This window comes from Peromyscus maniculatus, chromosome 1, assembly GCF_049852395.1.
Source record: "Peromyscus maniculatus bairdii isolate BWxNUB_F1_BW_parent chromosome 1, HU_Pman_BW_mat_3.1, whole genome shotgun sequence".
Lineage (NCBI taxonomy): Eukaryota > Metazoa > Chordata > Mammalia > Rodentia > Cricetidae > Peromyscus > Peromyscus maniculatus.
The window spans coordinates 10,268,483-10,292,640 of NC_134852.1; the positions used below are offsets into that span (position 1 = coordinate 10,268,483).

General features: G+C 37.4%; 1 protein-coding gene across 2 annotated transcripts in view; it reads left to right on the forward strand.

Moving 5' to 3' along the window:
* The first annotated feature begins 965 nt into the window (after nt 1-965).
* LOC143272850 (leukocyte immunoglobulin-like receptor subfamily B member 4A) overlaps nt 966-24,158 on the forward strand; it is a 36,799-nt gene continuing 13,606 nt past the window's right edge. Inside the window, exons 1-6 of one of the 2 annotated variants that reach the window (XM_076569249.1) lie at nt 966-1,127; nt 1,268-1,303; nt 1,501-1,785; nt 1,924-2,226; nt 3,235-3,270; nt 3,704-5,471. In XM_076569249.1, coding sequence (XP_076425364.1) covers nt 1,094-1,127; nt 1,268-1,303; nt 1,501-1,785; nt 1,924-2,226; nt 3,235-3,270; nt 3,704-3,849 — 840 coding nt within the window. In that variant the 5' untranslated portion in view covers nt 966-1,093 and the 3' untranslated portion in view covers nt 3,850-5,471. Of the gene's footprint in view, nt 1,128-1,267; nt 1,304-1,500; nt 1,786-1,923; nt 2,227-3,234; nt 3,271-3,703; nt 5,472-24,158 lie in introns of those variants that run through there. The other variant, XM_076569250.1, reaches the window with a different exon arrangement.

The window sequence follows — 24,158 nt, forward strand, 5'->3', positions numbered from 1 at the left end:
TCTGGCCTCTATGTCTGTCTTGTGGCTGTTCTGTTCTCTGAACCCAGATAAGTTTATTAGGGTGTACAATATATTTGGAGGAACACAATATCACCACATTTCCCTTTTGTTGTCTAAATAATAAAGGAAGCTTATAACTAATAAAACAATGTTTATACAATATATACAGTCAAGAACTGTATTAACAATGTCTAGTCTATTAACATTTGACAGATTCAGACAAAAACTCCATTATATAAATTAACAATGTCCAGTCCATTAACATTTGACAATTTCAGACAAAAAAAGTCATTACTTATTTTATTTAATTTAAAACAAGTAGTTCCTTTTTGTAATTGATTCAATAATCTACCTTTTTATCTTATCAGAGGAGAACTTAAGCATGATGGTCTCAACATAAGAGTAACTTTTTGAGAATGCAAACAAGTAGGCAAAGGGTCAGTCTCACAGAAACCAGTAAGAGGGAACAGAATTAGAAAATGTTGGTACTTGGGTGCTGTGAATCAAGACATTGTGACTAAAGATGCGGAAGACCATTGGAGCTTAGGAAGGAAAGAGAGCAGAGTCTCACCTGAGCCCTTAAGAAATATTTGACTTGAGTCTATGGACCTACCTTGAGATTAAGGCCTCTCATTTTAACAGCATAAATGAATCTTTTCTTAGACCATACTGTTGATTTTGACTAATACTACTTTTGCATATTTGGGGTCTGCAATTGTTTCTCCTTGTGAAATGACATGCTGTAACAAGTGAATGCTTATTTTTTTGGCTTGGAAAACACACAGGACAGGCAGAAAGATGTGATGAATAGAGGAAAAAAAAACATTTTTTTTTCTTAAAGATTTTCCTCAACGCAAGTACTTTTCCTCAGTGCAGGACTTTTGCCAAGTACTTTTTGCCGAGTACTTGGCAAAAGTCCTGCACTGAGGAACAAAGAGAAGTTCCTCTTGTGGTGAGCTGGTGATAGTACTGATGTGGCAAACCCATGACAGGAAGGACCTGCCTCCAGGCTGAAAACAGCCTGTCTGATGTGTCTGCAGAATATGGTTAGGCTTCCCCAGGAGCACAAGCAAGAAAAATACAACGACTCACCATGGTCCCCATGCTCAGAATGCTGTTGTGTCTTGGTAAGATATGAAGAGGGAGAGTGGACACTCAAGTCTGTAAGAAACCCTATTCCAACACAGGTCTTATTGAATCTGGAAACTCCATGATATTGACCCTTGTCTCAGACTGAAAAAATCTCTCAGAGTGAATTTTCTTTCAGGACTGAGTGTGGGACAGAAGACTGCAGTCCTGGCAGGTGAGTGTTTCCATCCACCTCAAAATTTTATCCTTCACTCTGGATACCAGACATCATTTGCTCTCCTCTTGGTCATCTCTTCACAATGTGCAATCTGTAAAGTTTATGGATAATGTTGTGATGTCCATTAGGGCCCTACTAAGACTTGGTGTCTGAGGGAGAATTGTACCAGGACTCAACCTTTGATTTCCTTGCAGGAACCCTCACAAAGCCCAAAATATGGGCTGAGCCACACTCTGTGATCGCCATGTATGCACCTGTTACTATTTGGTGTCAGGGGTCCTGGGAGGCCAAGGAGTACCATTTGCTTAAAGAGGGAAGCACGGATCCTTGGGACAGAGAATACCCTCTGGAAAGCTTGGACAAGGCTAAGTTCTACATCCAACACATGACAGCTTACTTTGCAGGGATATACAAGTGTAACTATAAGAGCCCTGCTGGCTGGTCAGAGCACAGTGACACCCTGGAACTGGTGCTAACAGGTGAGTGAAGAGTCAGGGTTCCCAGCACAGGCTCTCCCCTCAGAAGGAGTTCAGCTCTCCAGGGTACTTTTCTCAGAGCCCAACCCTGCAGTACAATGTGGGAAGCTTAAATTCATTTCACTCCCCCTTGTATCCTAGGAGCCTATGATAAACCAAGCCTGTCTGTCTGGCCCAGTTCTGCTGTGACCTCAGGAGAGACCATAGCCATGCAGTGCAGTTCATCACTGGGATTTGGCAGATTTATTCTGACCCAGGAAGCAAAGCACCACTTCCAATGGACCCTGGACTCACAGCAAAGTGCCAATAGGGAGTTTCAAGCTCATTTTGTTCTGGACCCCGTGACTGCCATTCACAATGGTACATTCAGATGCTATGGCTATTTTAGGAAACATCCCCAGTTGTGGTCAAAATCAAGTGACTCCCTTCACCTCTTGGTCTCAGGTAAGAACCCCTGACACTACCTTTCTTAATGCAGAGTGTCACCCAGGGATCTGCTCTGAATAGCGTTCTGACCTATAAGTAAAATAATGAAACTCAAAAGTCCCAAAGACTTTCACACCTCATAGAGCACCAGCCTTAAGCATCCCCTGATGCAATTACTCCCCTCAGTGACTCATTGGAATTTAGCAGAAGCAGGAGGGCTTGAGAACAGACAGCATATTAAGTGTTCAGACATTTTCTCTCTACTGCTTTGGTTTCTATTTTTGTGATTCAACCCCTTGATCTAAAGCAACATGTGGAAGAAAGGTTTTATTTCTTCTTATATTTTACGGTCCATCATGAAGACATTTAGATGTAGGCACTTAAGGCAGGAACTGAAGCAGAGGCCATAGTGGAGCATGGCTTACAGGTTTACTCTCCAGTGGTTTGCTCAGACTATTTTCTTATATCATCAAGGTCCAACTACCCAGAGTTAGAACCACTCACAGTGGGCTTAGATAGCCCACATTAACTATCAGGCAATCAATAAAATTCCTCTCAGACTTGTCTACAGGCCCATATGATGGAGGCATATGTCCAATTTAAGTTGCCTCTTCCCAGATGACTCTAGTTTGTATTAAGTTGACAAAACCCAATGAGAACAGTCTCCAATGGCATCCTCAGTCCTTCATTCTCCTCTTGCTTATATTTCCTGAGATAAAGAGCACAGTCTTATGATAACAGCTGGTCATCAAAGGCTTGTGGTAAAAATGGTACACAGACTCAATCAGCAAGTTTTATTTCCTCAGAATCTCAATACTTTCCTGTATTCAATAATATGATTTGTTGAGGCTGGATGCACCTGATCTGTGATCTTGACAGACCAACAAGAATCCAGAGGCACAAAATGTGGTCCGAAACAAAGTGATATCCAGTTGAAGTACTTAAAGTCCAGACTGAGGTAGAAACCAACAGGCTATAGTCAAGTGCTTGAAGTTCAAATCTCATCTCTCCATCTATCTCTGGCAGATTCCAAGGACCAGTCTCTCACCCACACTGAGAATGGTAAGTAGAGCTCTCATGGGAGGTAGGTACAGCATGTGCGAGATCATAATGGGTTAGTAAAGCTTCCTGTGAAGTTGGGGAATTGGGGAAAGCTGACTTAATCCCCATCTACAAGCAGCAGGAAATGTTTTTGCTGGATCTGCAAGATGAGATTCCATGAGAATGATATGCATTTATAGTAAAATAAAAATTATTCAGCTCTCTTAAGCACTTTATATACTCTACACAAATTGTTTGATTCACTGGGGAAGCTAAGACCATTAGAACATGAAAAACATGACCATATGAGAATCAGGTGAGATGGAGAATTCTAGATGAAGAGAAAGACACAAAAGGTCTAGTTCTGTCAAGGAGAAGATGGGAGACTGGGTGCGCAATCATTTATTATCAGAAGACTTTGATTGGATCTGACATCCTTGACTTCTTTATGCAGAACCCACAGCCTCACAGCACAAAAGTCACACAGTTGAAAATCTCATCCGAATAATCATGGCTGCCTTGGTTCTAGTGACTATAGTGATTCTGCTGTTAGTAGCTTGGCACAGGAAGAAAATGGAACGAGATACAACCAGAAGATAAACAAAAAAAAAGTGCACTAGGTTCCACACTTGAGCAGACCAAGGAAAATAAATCTGCTTGTCTCATAGAAGAAAGGAAGAATTGTTAAGAAAACTGGATGTACATTAAGAAACTTTACTCTTTGAGGGTCCAGGAAGCAAATGTGTTCTGGGTGTAGGGAATCCTGGGGATTTCATTCAAGAGCACTTTCTTGCTGAATTGTACACTTTTCTCCACATCTCATTGTGGAGAATTGCTTACTAGTTCCTCCATTCTTCTTATTTCCATGTGCCATGGGCCCTTGCTTCCCTCACTTTCAAATAACATTTCCCTTTACATTGCCAGAGTCAATGTTGTTCGCAGTTTTTTCCTTTACCGCTGAGAATTAGAACTCAGTCCAAACAACAAAAATAATTGGAAAAGCCAGATATCAAGATTGAATTGAGTGGGATGAAAATGATGCTTCAAACTCTTTTTCTTTCTTTCTTTCTTTTTTTCTTTCTTTTTTCTTTCTTTCTTTCTTTCTTTCTTTCTTTCTTTCTTTCTTTCTTTCTTTCTTTCTTTCTTTCTTTCTTTCTTTCTTTTTTTCTCTCTCTCTTTCTTTCTTTCTCGATCTCTTTCTCTCTCTCTCTCTCTCTCTCTCTCTCTCTCTCTCTCTCTCTCTGGAAAGTATTTTCATTGTTCACTACTAGAATGATCTGAGGATTCTTTAGGAAAACTTCATATTTGCCTTGAAAGAAATGATGATAGTGGGAAATAAAGAGGAGGGATATTGTTGCCATGACTTGGAAGTATAGCATGTTACCACCCTTGTTATTTTCAAACACGTGTAAATAACAAATAAGTCACACTGACAATAGCCAGACCTCAAGGCTCTATATCTCCACAAAATTCAGGAAGTTAGAACACCTATCCAGATCCCGTATGAGTCACATTACCTTTTACACTTCCACTCAAAATATTTTATTTAGCATGGCATTTGCTAAACTGCGTTATGTATTCCATTCACAATCACTGTCAAAATTCCAAGATAAGGTCACATGTGTGCAGTTCAAGAGTGACATTGAGTTGGTGTTTTCCTTGTAATTTTAAATCTCACTGTTGATTGATGTTTAATACAAAAGGAAATGTTTTGTATATGCCCTTAATCTACCAGGATGCAATCAGTAATTATGAATATTAATCTTTCTTCTACATTTCAGTAGATGGTTTCTCATAAAAGATAATGTTATATTCTTTCTTTGACAATCTCATACAATGTATTTTCACCATATTCATACATCTTCCCAGCTCTGCATCGTCTATCCATTCAGACAGAACTTGTGAAAAAATAATGTTTGTCTGAAATGAAACTTTTATTCCTTTGTTAGCTTTTGTTTACTGTATTTTTGACAACCTGTCTCTTTTTTTTACAAATATGCACACACTGTATTTACTTTACTTGTCTGACTGTGTTAGCTAAAATTTTAAGTGCTATGCTGTACATGATAGACAAAAGTTACAGGTTGCATTTTTTCTCATCATCAGGGGACATTTTTTTTTAAAATTTGTCCATTAAATATGTTACCTGAAACTTATGTAAAATATGATCTCATTAAAAGTGTTTTGTGAGAATTTAGAGGAACGGCTATGTCATAATAAAAAATACTGCTTCTGTCATGGTCTCTGCATTTGTTCTTTTCTATAAGACTATTGTGATGTATGACATTGTTTTTTAATGTCAAACAGATGTTACAAAACCTTTCCACATATTCATGGGCTTTAATTCTGTTTACATATCACAGGCTCATATTGTATCACACATTGTGTGGGTATCATTGAGTTCTAGTGAAAGATAACATCAAAATTCACCATGAGAAAATGTTTCATACTGCACAGGTGGACAAAACTCCACAGACACAGTTTCAGTAGGGAAATTATAAAACCAACTCTATGGATGTTATCTGTTGCTGGTGAGATATGATAAATATATGTTGTTGAGGAGGTTTGAATGTTTTTTACCATTTCATACATCGATATGATGCATTTGCTCATTGTTCCCCATTCTCCTATTTTGCACTCCACTCCTGCACCATTCAAAATATTTTTCTCAAGAAGCCTCCCCTGACATGGTTTTGTTTTGGTGTGTGCTCCATTGAGATTAGTCAAAGCTACCTGACTCAGCACAGGAAGAAGGTTATTCGGTGGAGCATGGACAACTCATCAGTGGTACTGCATTGAAGAAAAGGACTGACTCTCTCACAATGGCCACTAGTAGCCAATGGTCTCTCTGGAGAAGTGCATTTTACATTAATTATATTTATTTATTTTCTTTGAGATGTAGACTTTTTTTCATTCTTGCAAAAGGTTTTAAGGTGCTCAGCTGAAGTTTCTTATCTTAAGCAGACAGTGCACTGGAGGGAATTAGACTAGTTTTGTACAGAGTATGAGAAACAGCACTTTATTACATTTAAAGGTAAATTTTTGGATGTTTTGCAATTTTTTCTTGTGACTTTTTTGTAAGATCAAAACAATCTTTTGTTTTGTTTGCTTGGAATTTCACTTTATTTTAATGTGATTTTCCCCTCTTTTTTGGATTGATATTTTCTTTTAATTTTTAATTTTTTCATCTTACATTCTATTTCCAGTTTCTTCCCTATCCCCTTCTTCCACCCCCACATCCTCCCCTATACCACACCCCTTCCACTCCTCAGAGTGGGTAAGGCCTCCCATGGGCAGTCAACAAATTCTGGCATACCAAGTTGAGGCAGGGCCTAGCCCCACACACCTGCATCAAGGCTGAGCAAGGTATCCCTCCATAGAGGATGGGCTCCAAAAAGTCATGACATGCACCTGGTGAAAGTCCTGGTCCCTCTGCCAGGAGCCCCACAAACAGAACAAGACTCACAATTGTCACCTAAACGCCCTTCAACCAAAGAATGGATAAAGAAAATGTGGTACATTTACCCAATGGAGTATTACTCCACAGTAAAAAATAAGGACACCATGAAATTTGCAGGCAAATGGATGAAACTATAAAAAATCATCTTGAGTGAGCTTATCCAGACCCAGAAAGACAAGTATGCTATGTACTCACTTTTATGTGGATATTAGATGCAAAGCAAAGGATAACCAACATAAAATCCACAACCCTACAGATGCCAGATAAAAAGGAGGACTATATGAGGGACACATATGGAGGGTCCCAGAAATGGGAAATAGTTAATATCTCCTGGGTAAACTGGGGTGGGAGGATGTAGAAGGGAGGGGAAGCAGGTGGAGAACACGAGGGATCAAATGGTCAAGTTAGGGAGGGACAGAGAGAGATAGCAATGAAAGAGATATCTTGATAGAGGGGGCCTTTATGGCCAAGGGAGAAACCTGGTGATAGGGAAATCCCCAGGATTTCACAAGGATTGTCCTGTAGACAAAATTCTAAATAGTCTTATTAAATAAGAAACACAGAGCCAAATACAGTGTTAAAAGCCCAAGAGATCAGACCACTAATGAATAGCCTTTAGCTTACCACTCAATGCTATCCTTCCCCTGAGAGAGAACTTCTAATGTTTAACTTGTCTTTTTAATTGCCTTTCTTTTCTGCCTTCTCATTGACTCTAAACCCAACCACATGACTTCCTCATCACTGCCTGTCTATACAGACCTCCAGGTCTCTATGGTTGGTACTGAGATTAAAGGCATGTGTCACCATGCTGGCTGTGTTCTTGAACACACAGAGACTCTGCCTGGGGTGTGATTGGATTAAGGGCATGTGCCACCACCACCGGACTTCTGCTAAATGGCTTGCTTTTAGCTCTGATCTCCAGGCAACTTATTTATTAATATACAAATAAAATTACGTTTTAGTACAAATAAAATATCACCATATTTCCCCAGCTAATACTCCTAGGAACAGTGAAGAGAGTACTTGAACTGGCCTTCTTCTGTAATCAGATTATTGACTAACCTAATTGTTATAGAACCTATATCCAGTAACTGATGGCTTTCTCTTTTAAAATTTTAATATAAAGTATAAATATGTCATCTCTCCCTCCTTCTCCTCCTGACTAAACTTTCATTACCTCCAACCCCACTGTTCACTCCCAAATCCACAGCCTTCTCTTCATTATTCATTGTTGTTACATATACACATAAATTCACAAATTAATGACTAAGACCCTCTGAGTTATTCATTTTTATTTCTTTATAATTTTCCATGGATGACCAAGTGGTGTTTTCACCTTTTGATATTTCATCTGATGCATGACAACCATTGCCATTTTTGCTTTGTGTGGAATATCCACTAATGTAAACTGTATTAGTTATTAAGCTCTCACATTGTCAAAGCTTGCTCATAGGCCAAAGAGAAAATTAAAGTGTTCATTCTAAGAGAATGGAGACATTTATCTAGTTTTGCTGTGTGGGCAATATTGGATCCAGTTGTGTCCTAGATCCCTTTCCCCCATCTATCTCCTGACTACACTTCCAATACTCTGCATCCTCACTATTCAGTCACAAATCCACAGCTCAGTCTTAAACAATAATTGTTATTACATATACATATCAACCAACATGTTATATAAATACAACCTTCAGTGTCCATTCATTGTTCTCTCTGTGTATAGTTTCTAGAGATGACCACATGGTATTTTGCACATTTGATGTTTTGTTTGATGCAGTACTTTCTTTGAAGTTTTTACTTTGAGTGGAATATCCTTCAATGTAAATTGTTTTAGTTGCTATGCGTGATATTTCCAAGGCTTATTTATAATCCAAAGAGAAAATACAACTGTTCATTCTAAGAGTATTGCATAAATCCTAATTGATCTTAATAAAAGCCAGGAGTCAGATATCAGGGTGAAAGCTGAAAGATCAGAAAAGCAGAGCAAGCCTCAGCCAACACCTCTTACCTCACTAATTCCTCAGTTGAAAAGAGCGCCTGTCTCCACAAATCCTCAGACTGAATGCTCCTGAGTCCTCAACCACAAGGGCCTGATTTCCTATCTCCTCCCATTTTATATGCCTTTCTTTACCCAGCCATATTACTTTCTGTCTCAGCCTCCCTAGTGTTGGGATTAATGGCATGTGTGCTTCCCAAATACTGGTAGCAAAGGCATGAGATCTCAAGTGCTAGGATTAAAGGTGTGTGCCACCACTTCCTACCCCTGTTTCTCTTTTGACTGGATTAATCTCGAAGTCCACTGTGGCCTTGAACTCACAGAAATCCAGGTGGATCTCTGCCTCTGCTGCCCAAATGCTAGAAGTAAAGATGTGTGCCACCACTGTGTGACTTCTATGGTTAATTTTGTGGTCATAGAAATTAATTATTTAATTAATTTAATAATTAATTATATTAATTCTGTCCTCTGATCTTCAGGGAAGCTTCACTTCCAAGATTACAAACTATTTCACCACATAAGAGAGAAAAGACATTTGTCTGGTTTGACAATCAGGACAGTCCTGAGTTCTACAGTGTATCAGTCAGGGTTTTCTACATTATCAGAATGTACAGAATGGATCTCTCTCTTTTTCTCTCTTTCTATATCCATATATATATATACATATATATATATATATATATATATATATATATATATATAGAGAGAGAGAGAGAGAGAGAGAGAGAGAGAGAGATAGATATAGATATATTGGTATAGATAGATATATGATTGATAGATAGATAGATAGATAGATAGATAGATAGATAGATAGATAGATAGATAGGACATAGAGTTATAAAGATATATGGATATGTAGGTAGATAGATATCTCTCTTTATCTATATCTATGTACAGATATAGCTATATAGAGAAATAATTTAATAGAATGGCTTACAGTGGTCAAGCTAATACAATGATTGTTGTTTATGAATGAAAGTTTGTGGTTCGGCTTACAACCAATGAGAAGGCAGAACAGAAAGTCAATAAAAAGACAGACCTTTAATCCCAGCACTCTGGAGGTAGAGCCAGGAGGATCTCTGTGAGTTTGAGGCCAGCCTGGGCTACCAAGTAAGTTCCAGGAAAAGGCACAAAGCTACAAAGAGAAACCCTGTCTCTAACAACCAAAAAAATTAAAAATTAAAAAGACAAATACACAAGAATTAGGTCTTTTTCAGAATGGAAGGACAATAGGGGTAGTGAAGGGTAAGAAAGGTGTTTAGTATCAGTTCTTAGCTACTGCTCTGATCTCTTTGGCTTTTAACTCTGAAAAAAACAACATTCCAAGAGTCCAGTTGTTATTCCATTCACAATGCAGGATATCTCAGCTTGTCTTCAGTATATGCCAGAATCCCAATGAATTAGACTCTAATGCCAGTGAAGGCGTGAACTTGCAAAGGAGAGCAAAGTAAGTGGGCGAAGAGAGATCAAACTTCCTTTTCTCATATCCTTTACATAAACTTCCAGGAGAAGGTGTAGTCCAAATTAGAAGTAAATATTCCTACCTCAAAGGTCTTGATTAAAGGTTTATCTTTCCATCTCAAAGATCCTGAGTACTAGAAGTTGGTCTTCCCTCTTTAAATTGTTCAATTAAGAAATAGTCCCTCACAAGTGATCATAGTCATTTGAGGTTTTGTTAATTTCAGAGTAGCTAAGTTGATAACCAAGGATATCATTGAGATTTGGTATTCTAATAACTGATCTGTAGGTTCAACTGTTTGGGCTGGTACCACAATCAAACATTCTCTCAACAATGTTTCAGGGTGAGGAGATGCCTTTTTGATCTATCCTCTATCTTTGATCCATTTCTCAGTTAAGGGCCCTTATAATATCTGAAGATAAAAGTGTGAGCATTATATCTTGGATGGAAAGGCATCCTGGAAGTCAGGAGCCAAAGGATACCACAAAGTCACCCATCACAAAAGACCTCATACAAGAGTTTTTTATTGGAGAAAACCAAGAGAGTGGCTTCCTCTGCTTGGCCAAGAAACAGCAGAGAACTGAGTAGAAGACAGAGTTTATATAGAGTGTCTTGGGGAGGGAGGTGGATCTTACTAGGTGAAGCTTTACAAGGTGCACATTGGTGGGATTTCAAGTCTAGAGCTCGGGCTTTGTACTCTCTGGGGCAAGGGTTAGATCCAGCCATCAGGAGAGTGTGTTGTGATGTGGCAGTTGGAGGTCCTCAGGGGAGGGGCCTGGTCACTTATGTGCCTCAAAAGGTCTTTTAGTATGTAATTGTCTTGGCCTACTAGCTGCCAGCAGAAAGAGACAGATTGATAAGACAGATAAGAGAATGATAGAGAAACATGAATGCCATGGTCAATCCTGAACAGAAAGAAAAGCTGCTCAAAGTTGAACCAGTCCTTTTCTAATTCTAACCAATCCTAATAAAGCCAAGAACTCATGCAAAGAATTGCTCTCTCTCTCTCTCTCTCTCTCTCTCTCTCTCTCTCTCTCTCTCTCTCTCTCTCATAAAGTCACCTTGGAACAAGTATCTATGGGTAATACAGATAGATAAAACAGTAATAAAATAGACATATTACAAAAGTAGTGCCTCTGTCCATTCCAACTTTGAGTGTAATACCCCAACACCTACACATCCTTCTTCCTACTGCCATATCACAAATTCACATGGTGTTTCTTGGTGTACTCATGTGGCTACTGCACAAAGTCTTCTCAATCACATTGTTAATTTTCACAGCATCTTTTAATATCCAGTGAAATTGTTTTCAGGAATCATGTAAAAATAAGACGTCAAGACTGGATATTACAAAGTTGTATTAAACTATCTGAGTTTTTGCTGTGTCATATTACACTTTCCATTTCATTATAAATTATTTGATCTTGGTCTTGGATATATCCTGTGAGCCTCTTGTTAATTAGATATAAGACAGAATAGTGGAAGGCTTCCCATAAACACTAGAAGCTTTATCACCTGCTAACTAAACATGGGTCAAAGAAGCCTGTCCAGAGGAATGCATACATAGTATGAACTCAACCCACCAATTGTCACACAAAAATTTCTGCTTGTCTTACTCTTATTTAAATTCTGATGATAGCAGAGCAAACAAGCTAGAGGAATACCATTAATCCTAGCACTTGGAAAGCAGAGGGAGGTCTGAGATCAATAGGAGCTTGGTCTACTGAGTGAGTTCCAAGAAAGCTAGGGCTACAAAGAGAAATCTTGTCTCAAGAAAAGAAAGTTTATGTTCTGTCTGCCTTAGTCTTATTAACTTCTGAAGGTAGCTGAGCTAACAAGTTAGAGTGAAAACATGAGCAGCTTACCTGTGAAGACAATCTTGTCCGAGAAGAGGGAAGGAAGAGAGGTAGGAGCAAAGGCCAGAAGTGGAGATGGTTAGAACTAATATAGGATGAAATGTATGAGAATTTTTTGAAGGCCAAGAAAATAAGAAAGCATTATTGTAGTGATTACTTCTCTGTGTGTCATCTGTTTCTGTCTACTGTGCAAAGAATTTTGCAGAAGCCATGTTCTAAAACGACATGGTTATTTGTAGTGAAATGTATTTTGTTTATTTTTTTTGAGGCATTACCATCTGTCTGCCAATATAACAGGTTCAATTTAACTGTGCTTTAGGTTTTCATTGTTTACTACTGTGTTTCTTTGTTTCTCAAAGCAGGGTTTTTCTGTGTAGCCCTGGCTGTCCTGGAAGTAACTCTGTAGATGAGATGAGGCTGGCCTTGAGCTCAGAGATACCTGTCAGCCTCTGCCTCCCGAGTGCTGAGATTAAAGGTGTGTGTCACCATGGCCTTGCTCATATTGTATTTCTTATTATTTACATTCTACTATGTTATTTGTTAGGGTCCTTATTGGCTTCATTAACTTCATGTAATCTTTATAATATATATATATATATATATATATATATATATATATATATGTGTGTGTGTGTGTGTGTGTGTACGTATATATGTGTAAAAAAGGTCATAGTTGGCCGTTGACAACAAGTCACCATATGTTAATTACAATTTTATGAAAATATAAAATCTTCCTAATATTTTTATTCTTAATTAAATATGTAAATATGAAATATATTGAGATAGGTAGATAGATAGATAGATCGATAGACGATAGATAAACAGACAGATGATTCTACATTCTGAGAATCATTTTCTGCATTCTGTATGCAGGAAAATGAAGCCTGTAGCCCAGACAATGTAAAATAAGACTTGAAATAAAGTATCACTTCTATTTTTTTCATCTAAGTCTGTTTTTCAAACACTGACATCTTGAAAATCATTCTTTCCCTTTTCAATTGAATTGGAACAGAAAATGGGTCTGAAGGTAAAGCTGTTATGTGAAAGAAATGCAAGTCAAGGTGAAAATCAGTGCGTTAGAGAGTTGGGTGATGAGGCTGGAAATAGTTTCTTGTTAAAGAGCACCAAGTAATCTTATAGAATATCCCAGTTTTGTTATCAGCATCCATTCAGCTTTTAATCCTAGGTGTCTCTTTCTCTCTCTCTCTCTCTCTCTCTCTCTCTCTCTCTCTCTCTCTCTCTCTCTCTCTCCCTCTCCCTCTCCCTCTCCCTCTCCCTCTCCCTCTCTCCTTCTCCCTCTCCCTCCCCCTCTCCCTCTCCCCCCTTCTCTCTCTTACACACATACAAACACACACACACACACATGAGAGAAAGAGAGGGAAGAGTGCCTGCTATATATAAAATAATATATAATATTCTTAATATTTTTCTTAATAATATTAATAATTCTAAATAAACAAATATGTATAAACACAGGATATGTGTTCTTAAGGAAGTATCATGAATTAGGAATTAGTAAGTTATTGAAAATAACCTATTTCTCATAGAGTTCAGTTATCCAAGTCCACTGCTTTTAAACACAGAAAACTTTTTGGTCAGGAAGAAGATAGTCATAGGAAAAATTCTCAGCCAGTCTTTGGACTTAAATCACATGAATATAAATCCAATGATAAAGCAAAAATGAAGTTTGAAGGGAGATTGGCTGGGTAAGGTTCAGGAGGTATTGCAGGAAAAGCTGTGGTAGAGATGATCAGTTTGAATTTTGTATATGTATAAAACTCTCAAAGAATAAATAGAAAATCTCATTATAAAACTAATGACCAAAAGTTATATATGTGCAATTATGTGCTACCCAAATACTTCTGATAGACACTCACACTATAGTGAAATAAGCTGTTAGATGAGCTTTTTATTTGTTCTTCATCTTAATATGTCTGTTCTCTTGAGTTGAAATATACATGAAGGATAGTCTTTCATAGTATGCCAATAAACTTCCCTTTGGGATTAAATAAATAGGTATTAAAGTACACATGAAAAGTAACAATAAATATATACTTAGGAAATCACTGAAGAGAAGGGTTGAGCACAGAGAAATGCATTAATAATGAATTGAACCACCACTGAGATTTTGACATTCAACATGACATTGAACTAGAATACATAGAGCAAAGCAACACTATCCCCAGGCTAGATTCACACTCTACAGATCTAAACAGAATTATCCATAGAAGAATCCCAAATGACAGAAAGACATTTAAGGGTTTGCTCAACATCCATAGTCCCTAGGGAAATGCAAATCAAAAGGACTCTGAGATACCATCTTAAACCTGTCAGAATAGTTAAATCAAAAACACTGATGGCAGCTTATGTTGGAGAAGATATGGAGCAAGGGGAACACTCCTCCACTATTGGTCAGAGTGCAAACTTGTATAGCCACAGGACCCACAGATGACTAGGGCAGGTGACACCTTTTCTCCCCTATAATGGCTCTACCACATTTTAATATAATGAAAGTTAGCCAGTAGAGATGAAGTTTCCTGATGAGTTCTGCTCAATTTCTCTGTGCTCTATAATTCAAGTATGTGGAGTCTTCAAAGACAGGGCCTTACTGCCATGTGCCAGCAAGAAATAGAGAGCAATGACATTGCCTCAAATGATTAGGGGTCAATGCAGTCAAGGGGGAAAACAATTGGTTGTAAAACAGAGGTGATAGATGACCCCAAATATTATGTAAGCACTGGCATACCTGCTGCTCATGGCAATACATGTCAGAAATTTCCAGGTAATTGGATGGTAGTTAAAAAAATATGGAAGTAATACAGTCTCTTAAAAACAAATGCATGTTTCTCTCTTATTTGTGAACTCTAGCTTTAAAGATTGAGATTTGAGAGTCTATCTTTACTGCCTAACAGTTCTGACAATGGTACCATATTCCTGACAATGGGTATTTTGTTTGTTATCTTGTGGTATATACTATTGGAATTGTGACCCCATTAACTCCGTTAATCATTAATTGTAACTCCAATTAAATCACACACACACACACACACACACACACACACACACACACACACACACGTACGCGCGCACACACACATGAGTGTGTATGGAGGGATGGAGGATCCTACAGTGATAACGTTTAATGTGATCAGTTTGAATTCTCCTTAGTTCTAGTAATCCCACTATCTATTCCATACTCTACACAGCTTCCCATCTACCCCACCACTAAGCTTTCCTGTACCTTGATTCTTCTTTATTCCATTATGGTAGATTGTTGTAACCAACATCCCCTTCAGTTCTGCTCCTGTGGTCACTGACTAATTTCTTAATATCTATGGGTATTCCAAAGGAAATACACTCATCTGATATTTCAAGCCTAATGCCTCAAATGAGGGAAAACATCTAGCATTTACATTCTTTGGATAAGGTTAGTTTTCTCAGAATGAATATGAATGTTTCCAGCTCTATCCATTTATCTATGAGGTATGTCTTACATGATTCAATTCAATGTGAGAGAAGCTGGTGATATTTTCTCACATTGAGAAACATGTGCAAAGAATGTACATCTTTCTTAATTATTCCTATTTGTCTGTAGAAGTCCAAAAATACATCTTGAAATGCAGTCACTTCAGTGCTGGAGGGCATTCCTTTTTGAGTATAAAGAGACACAGAGTGTGTTGATATCACAGTATATATTTGAGATATGAGATTCATCAAGTTCCAGGTAATCTGCCCTTTATTGACTTAGAAATAAATTTGTCTCCTATCTTTTTTGTTTTTGTGTGTGTGTTTGCTTTCTTTGATGTTCATTATATTATCACTTCTGGGGACTCCATGACCCCTCTTTCCCTTATGCTCTAGAAGTAATGTAGAAATTAATATACAACGGTGATTGACAGTAGTCTAGCTAGGGATCCCTGAGACAACCATGTAGATATTTTGCTACTCCACGAACAATCAAAACCACAGTACTATGGGAACTTTCCCCAGGGTGACAGGAACAATCTAATACTCTTCATAAGACATCACCAAAGGAAATAATTAAGCAATGCCTTCCTAGTATGAGGGGATAAAACAATGAATGTAATTGTGATTGCTAAACCAAATCAGAGGTGGGAAACTATTTATATATTAGACAATTTTTACATAGTTAACACCACCAAACAAAACCCCTTCCTCTTTCAGCTCTTATCTCAAGTTCAGCAAAAACAGTATCTGTGAGAGGACAAGTATTGTGAAACCCTCACATCTTCCATAATAAAATAATTATATGTTCAATACAATGAAGATCATATGTGGAAAACTTAGCTAATGTAACTGAAAAGGGGAGACACTATCTTTATTTCAGGTCATCCTCAGAGGATAGTTTAACACATAACATAGGCATCCCGAGCACTTGGTGGTGATATTATTATGTCCCTGGGATAATAGAACGAAATCACCAAAGAAAAAATGGAGGAATGGAAAAATCTTCCTCTCAGCAAAAAAAAACAGAACCAAAGATGTTTGCATTCTCACTCCCAGGACTTGTCTTTATTAACTTTTTCCAGATAAGATTTAAGTCAAGGATCTGTAAGAGCGTAAGCAAAGTGGTCTCAACATATTGATAACATCTTGATAATGTGAAAAAGTAGACAACAGGGTTGACCTCATAGAAACAAGTGAGGAAGGAGAACAGAATTGAAAAATGCTTATCCTTGGCTACTATGGAGCACAATGTTGTGGCAAAGGGGGTGGAAGAACATTGGAGCTCAGGGAGGAAAGAGGGCCAAGTCTGCTCTGAGTCCAGCCTGAAGGAAAACTTGACTCCACACTATGGAGCCACCTTGAGATTGTGGCCTCCAGTTGTTCGATCATAAATGTGTCTTTTCATAAGACACTGTGCTGCTTTTCATCATCAGTTTTGCACTTCTGTGGTCTACAATTGTGTCTCTTTGTGAAATAAAATGCTGTGGCATGTGGATGTTCATTCTCTTGCTTGGAAAACACCAAGGACATGTGGAAAGCAGTAGGGATAGAGCAAAACCCATTTTATCTAAACACTCTTCAGAGACAGGAGTACTTAACCGAGTACCTGAGCTGGAGAAACAAGAGAAGTTCCCCTTCCTGTGATAGTACTGATATGACAAACCTCTAAGCAGACGAACCTACTGACAACAGCCTATCTGATACATTGTCAGTCCACTCCAGGAGAACAAATAAGAACACTAGTTCCAATCTAGTCCCCACAGTGACACACTTCTTCCAACAAGGTCACACCTCCTAATAGTGCCACTCCCAATGAGATTAATTGGGCCAAATACATTTAAACTACCAAAATATGTAAGCCAAAGAGAAAATAACTGTTCATTCTAAGACAATAAAGACATCTGTCCGGTTAGAATGTCAGGACAGTCCTGAGTTCTACTGTGTGTTTGTAAGTGTCTTCCACAGTAACAGAGTTCTCAGAATTGATCTCTCTCTCTCTCTCTCTCTCTCTCTCTCTCTCTCTCTCTCTCTCTCTCTCTCTCTCTCTTTCTCTCTCTCTCTCTCTCTCTCTCTCCATATATATATATGGATGAATAGATAAAGACTGAATAAAGATAGATGGATGGATGGATAGACAGATATAGATATAGATATAGATAAATAGATAGATGATAGCTTAGACAATGATACTTTTCTCTATCATTCCCATCATTTGAACTCTCTTATCAATCTTGCTCTTTGCTGACTTCTGGTACTCCAAGACATTGACATATTTTAAGCACCTTGAGGCACCTGAGTGGCCAGGCCACTACCCTGAGGCCTTCCATCTGCCTGTTCCCACCTAGAGAACATTCTAACTGTCCTGATAGCTGGACCCAGCCCCTGTTCTGGAGTTGGCATCCCACAAATTCCCGTCCTAGAAAGATTCACCTGAAAGATTTTGCTCCCCTCCACAAGAAACTCCATATAAACTCTGTCTTCTGCTCAGTTCTTTGCTGTGTCTTGCCTAAGCAGAGGCAAAAACCCTCCTAGTTTCCTCTCTTCTAATAAATCTTATATGTAAGGTTTGTTGTGCAGTGTGACTTTGTGGTATTCCTTGGTTCCTGACTGCTAGGATATCATTCCATCCTAGCTGTAATGATTTCACTTATAGCTTCAGGAATAGCTGTTCACCCCTACAGAGAATGGTAAGTGATAGCTCTCCAGGGAAATGTGTACAGCATGGAATCATTACGGGTTCATGAATCCTCCTCAGCATTTGGAGAAAAATGTGTATTTATAGTAAAATTATTCAACACACAAGGAGCTCAGAAGAATGGATCACTTATTTTAAGCCATTTATATAGTATGTTCAAATTATTGGACTCAATGGGGAAGCTCAGATCATTAGAACATGAAAACAGTATGACCAAATAAGAATCAGGGGAGAAGGAAAATTTTACATAAAGAGATAGACACAAAGGACCTAGTTCTGTACAAGAGATGGGGGAGGATGGGTGCACATCCAGTAATTGCAAGAAGATTTTGGTGTGACCTGACTTCTTTGACCATTTATGCAGAACCCACAGCTTCACAACACCAAGGTCACACAGTTCAAAATCTCATCTGAATGCTGTGGCTTCCTTAGTTCTAATGAATCTAGTGATTCTGCTGTTTGAGGCTTGAAACAGCAAGAAAATGGAAAAAAAAGATGCAATCAGAAGATAAATATGAAAGGTTCCACACTTGAGCAGACCATGAGAAATAAATCTGTTAGTCCCATACAATTAAGAAATAAAAGAAAACTAATTGTACATTAAGGAACTGTACTCAGAGAAGGTACAGGGAGCAAATGATTTCTGAGTGTAGGAAATTCTGGGGACTGCTGTCAAGAGCACTTGGGCAGCTCAGCTCTGCTCCTCTTCCCACACCTCACTGTGCATATTTGATCAGTTCATCCTTCTCTCTTCTTACCATCATTTCTCTTGTGTGCCATGGGCCCTCGGTTTCCCTCACTCTCAAACAACATTTTCCCTTACGTTCCCAGAGTCAATGTTGTCCCATCATGGGCCTTGACATTTACCAATGAGAAAGAGAACACAGATCAACAAAATAATTGGAAAAACCTGACTACAGAATGAAGTAATTGCCATGAAAATGGTGTTCCCAGACTCTCTGGTACCATCAGTATCTTCGGTGTTAATTACTGAATGAGCTGAGGACGCTTTTGAAAACTTCATATTTGCCTTCAATGCAATGACAATTGTGGGAAACAAAGAGGTGAGATATGTATCCATGGCTTTTAAATATAGCATTTTACAATGTTTGATGTTTTAAAACACTAGCAAATGAATAATCCTGACACATTGTCGTTAGCCCGAACTGAAACCTCTATATCTCCATGAGCTTTGTTGACATTAGGTCAGCTCTTCTGGAACTGTGATTCACATTGCATTTTACACCTCCTCTCAACAAATGGCATTTAATTAAACACAGTGTACACTTAGGATTTGATAATTGCTGTGCATAAGCCACTAATAGACATGCTCATAATTCTAAGGTAAGGTCACATGTGTGGAGTTCTAGAGTGATGCAGTGCTGATGGTTTCTTTGTAACTTGAAATCTCACTGTTGACTGATGTTCAATACAATAGCAATTGTTTTGTACATGGTCTTAATTTACCTGAGTGAAATCATTAAGTATCAATAACTTTTACTCTATATTTGAAAATATAATTTCATTAAAAAGATATTCTTTTTTTATAATCTCATGCAATGTATTTTGAACATATTCTTACATTTTCTTCATCTTCTCCACAATTGAGTCTCATGCCCTGAACCCATTCACAACCTCTGAGGAGATAATCAATTTTTCTGAAATAATATTTTCATTCTTTTCTTAGCTTTTGTTTGTTGTATTCATTGGCAATGTATCTCTTATTTCAAAAATATGCACACTATATTTACTTTTCTTGTAGGATTGTGTTAGTTAAAATTTCAAGTGCTGTGCTGAACATGATGGAGAGAAGTGGCACACTGCATCCTTCTTTCTCTTCAAGGGAAATTTCTGACACTCTCTATTGCATACAATGTTATCTCCAACTTAATTAAATATAATTTATTAAAAAATATATTCTACATTGCAAAGTTTATTTAACAATTTATGAGGGATGACCATGCAATGATGAGAAATGCCTCTTTTGACATGCTCTCTGCATTTTATATTTTCTAAAATATTGTTGTGATATGACATTGTTTTTTAATGTTGAACAGATTTTACAATCTAGAAGCAACTTAATTAGGCAGACAGTGTATTTGAGGGAAGGAAGAATAGGTTTATTTAGGAAATCAGAAAATGTACTTTTTAATTTAAAGCTAAAAATTTGTGTTTTTCCAAATTTTATATGTTGACACCAATTCTTTGAAAAAGAACAGTGGATTTTTTGTTTGCTCTGTACATACACTTTATTCATAAGAGGCTTTCTCTTTAAAGTTTTTCAATTAAAGTATAAGTTTGTTATCTTTCTACTCCATATCCCTCTGACAACACTTCCAATATCCCTCATTCCCATTGTTCACTCCCAAATTCAGAGTCTTCATTCCCTATTCATTGTTTATATATATATATATATATATATATATATATATATATATATATATATACATATATATATATATATATAGAGAGAGAGAGAGTGTTATATTTATACATTATATATATATTATATAACTATATATATAGTGTGTGTGTTATATTTATACATTAACTATACTAATAAAACTTTCTGAGTCTGTACGTTGTTGTCTGTGTGTATAACTACCTAGGAGTGACAATCAGTTTTCTGCACATTTGTTTTGTTTGGTATAATACATTCACCTTTTTGTTTTGTTTTGTTTTTTTGGGTTTTTTTTTTTTTGCTTTGAGTGGAATATCCATTAATGTAAACCATATTAATTGTTAAGCTTTGATATTTGCAAAACTTACACATAGGGCAGACAGAAAATAAATCTGTTCATTCTAAAAGAACAAAGGCATTTGTCTTGTGTGGCTGTCAAGACAGTGCTGTGATTAATTGTGTATTAGTCGTGATTCCTTAGATTCATTTCTCCCCTGCATCTGTTCCTGACTATACTTCTAATACTATACATGCCTGCTACTCAGTCCCAAATCCAGGGCAACCTGTTCAACAATGACTGTTGTTACATATAGTAACACATTCATAAATATAACCGCTCAGTATATTCATTGTTGAATAAGATTTTATGGCTTACCATATGGCATTTTTCACTTTTGATGTATTCCTTGATGCATTATTTTCATTGTCATTTTTGCTGTGGGTCGAATAACCCTTAACTTACACTCTATTAATTGCTAAGCTTAGATATTTGCATAACTTTCTCATAGGCCAAAGTGAAAATAAAACTGTTCATTCTAAGGGAATAAAGGTATTTTCTGTTTTGACAGTCAGAACAACCTTAGGATCTATCATGTATTAGTCAGGATTTTTGTGAATAACAAGACTCGTGTCTCTCTATAAAGAGCACCAATTTAGTAGAATAGCTTACCATGGTCCAGCAAATCCAACTATGCTGACTAAAGAATGAAAGTTACAAGAATCCAGTAGTGGTGAATTCCATGAGGCTTGATGTCCCAGCTTGTCTTCACTACATATCACATTCTTGATAATCATCCAAATCCAGTGAAGGAATGGACTTGCTGTGGAGAGCAACAGGATGCAAGAAAAGAGAGAGCATGCATCCTTCTTCCATGTCTTTACATAAGCTACCATTAGAATGTGAATTACAGATAAAAGTTGGATATTCTTACCTCAAAAGATCTTGAGTAAAGATTATTTTCCCATCTAAAGGATGCAGAGTATAAGTTGCTCTTCCTTTTTAAAATTATCTAATTAAGAAAAAGCCACTCACAGGTGTGCTCATTCATTTACATTTATTTCCAGAAGTCGTTAAGTTGGCAACCTAGTTAAGTCATTGAGGTTGTATGATCTGGTAACTGGACTGTAGGTCAAGCTGACTGGTTTGGCTCTATAATCAAGCATTCCTTCAACAATATTGAAAGATGAGGTGATGTCTGTTTGATCTCTCCATTATCCCTGGATCCATTTCTCTATAAAGTGCCCTAATCCTATATCAAGCTGTAAATTAGTGGTATTGGGGTTCTAGGTGTGAAGCAAAGGGAGACAGATTTTAAAGAGAGTACAAATGATGGAGAAAACAGAATGCCATGGTTAATCTAGAACAAAAAGAAAAACTGGTCAGAGTTGAACCAATCATTTTCTAACTCTAACATCATCTGATAAAGTCATGACCTCCTCCAAAGAGTAGAACTCTCATACAGGGAAGTCACCTTGGAACTGTGCCAAGAAAGAGTACCCATGTGGTAGTCAAAACAAAAGGGTAGAGTCTATCACAGGTGTAGTGCTTCTGTCCACTCCTGTGTAGTTCCTCAAAATACAAACAATCCTTCACCCAAATTTATCTGTTGTCAGTTGGAATACTCAGGGGTATAGAGTAAAAGGGCCAGGGAAAGATCATCCTGACCCTGACTGACCTCAATTCCAAGACCAAAGCAAAGACAAAAACCACTAGTCCCTGAGCATGAATTCCTACCGTTCACTGAGCATCAATATCAGGCCACAGAATCCTTCCAATCTCAGGACACCTTGGAAATCTTTGCCTCCAAAATTACCTTATATAAAACTTACCTTTTCTCAGTTCCTTGCTACTTCTAAATGAAAAGAAGGAAGTTATCCTCCTAGAATTTCCCTTCCCAATAAATCTGTTGTGAGAGTCTTGTTTTTTTTTGTTTTTTGGTTTTTTTTGTTTGTTTTTTTTTGTTGTTTTTTTGTCTGATTTTGTGGCATCCCCTGGCTCCGAATGCCAGGATTCTTTTCCCAGTAGAGCTGTAACACTTGGACTGGAGAAACCTTCCTCATGTTGGAGTAGAGCTGTAACACTTCAATCAGTGAAGCCTTTCATCTTAGAAGTGAAACACTTGCAGTGGGCCTAACATACGGGCTCTTCTGTATCATGTGGTTAATTCTCCGAAAATAATGTAATTCCCAGTGCATTTGCCATATTGCATGTGGTTTTAATACATCATGTTTGGAAGTTACACAATTTGATTAAACTTATTGAGTGAATGCTGTGTCATATTAAAATTTCCATTTCCTTATAAGTTCTTTTAGTTTGCTCTTGGAGTGGTCCTTTGGGTGTCTCTTTTAAATAGATGTAAGACACAATTGAAGAAGACTTCCAGGAGAAGACTTGAAGTTTTGACAACTGCTCACTAAAAAATTGTCAGAAGATCCTGGGTAGAAAAGTGAACAGTGTGCAATCAACCCAACAATAGCCACAAGAAGTCCAAACCTTTCCCGCTTATGGCTGGTTGAATTTACAAATATCGTGTAAATCAAAAGGTATCTGAATTCTCATTGTGGAAGCTCTCTCTTTTCCATGAAATTACAATATTCTTGATACTTCCCCATACAAGCTACACCAAGTAGAACACAAATAAATTTTATTTTGTATCCCAACTATGCTATAAGGCATAATATTCCCAACTTATATTTATGTAACAGAAATTAAGAGATGTTTACTTACTTTCAAAATGCATTATAAAAATTCCAACCTGGATGTTCTTAGTATAGAAGCATGAATCCAACATTGTGTTCTAGAGAATGCTTAAATCCATATTGAGACCACACTACTGTTAATTTCAAGGAAGAGAAATATATCTATAATTTAAGGGCTTAAATTAAGTTGAGGTAATTTTTTAAGTGTATATAATGTAACTTGATCATATCCACTCTAAAATTCATCCTACCACATCCAAAACATCTCTAATTCAACAATCTATTCTCTCTGGTATATTAATATGAATTACAATGACATCTGGAACACTTCTGTCCCCAAACTAAACTGGAGCTTCATTCCCTGAAATCAAGAACAGCATTAAGTATCTCATGGAAATTTGCTAGTAGATTTCACTTAGGAAAACAACTAGTTTGTAATTCTTGTAAAATCTTTACATTTAATTCTATAGTGAAGAACATGGGTATCAAGTTCTCTGCACAGGATATGCAAGGACTCTCATCTCTACCTCATGAGGTCATTTACTTAGATAAAGTCAATAAGCTACCCATGTCCAGACCAATACTCTCACCTCTGTAA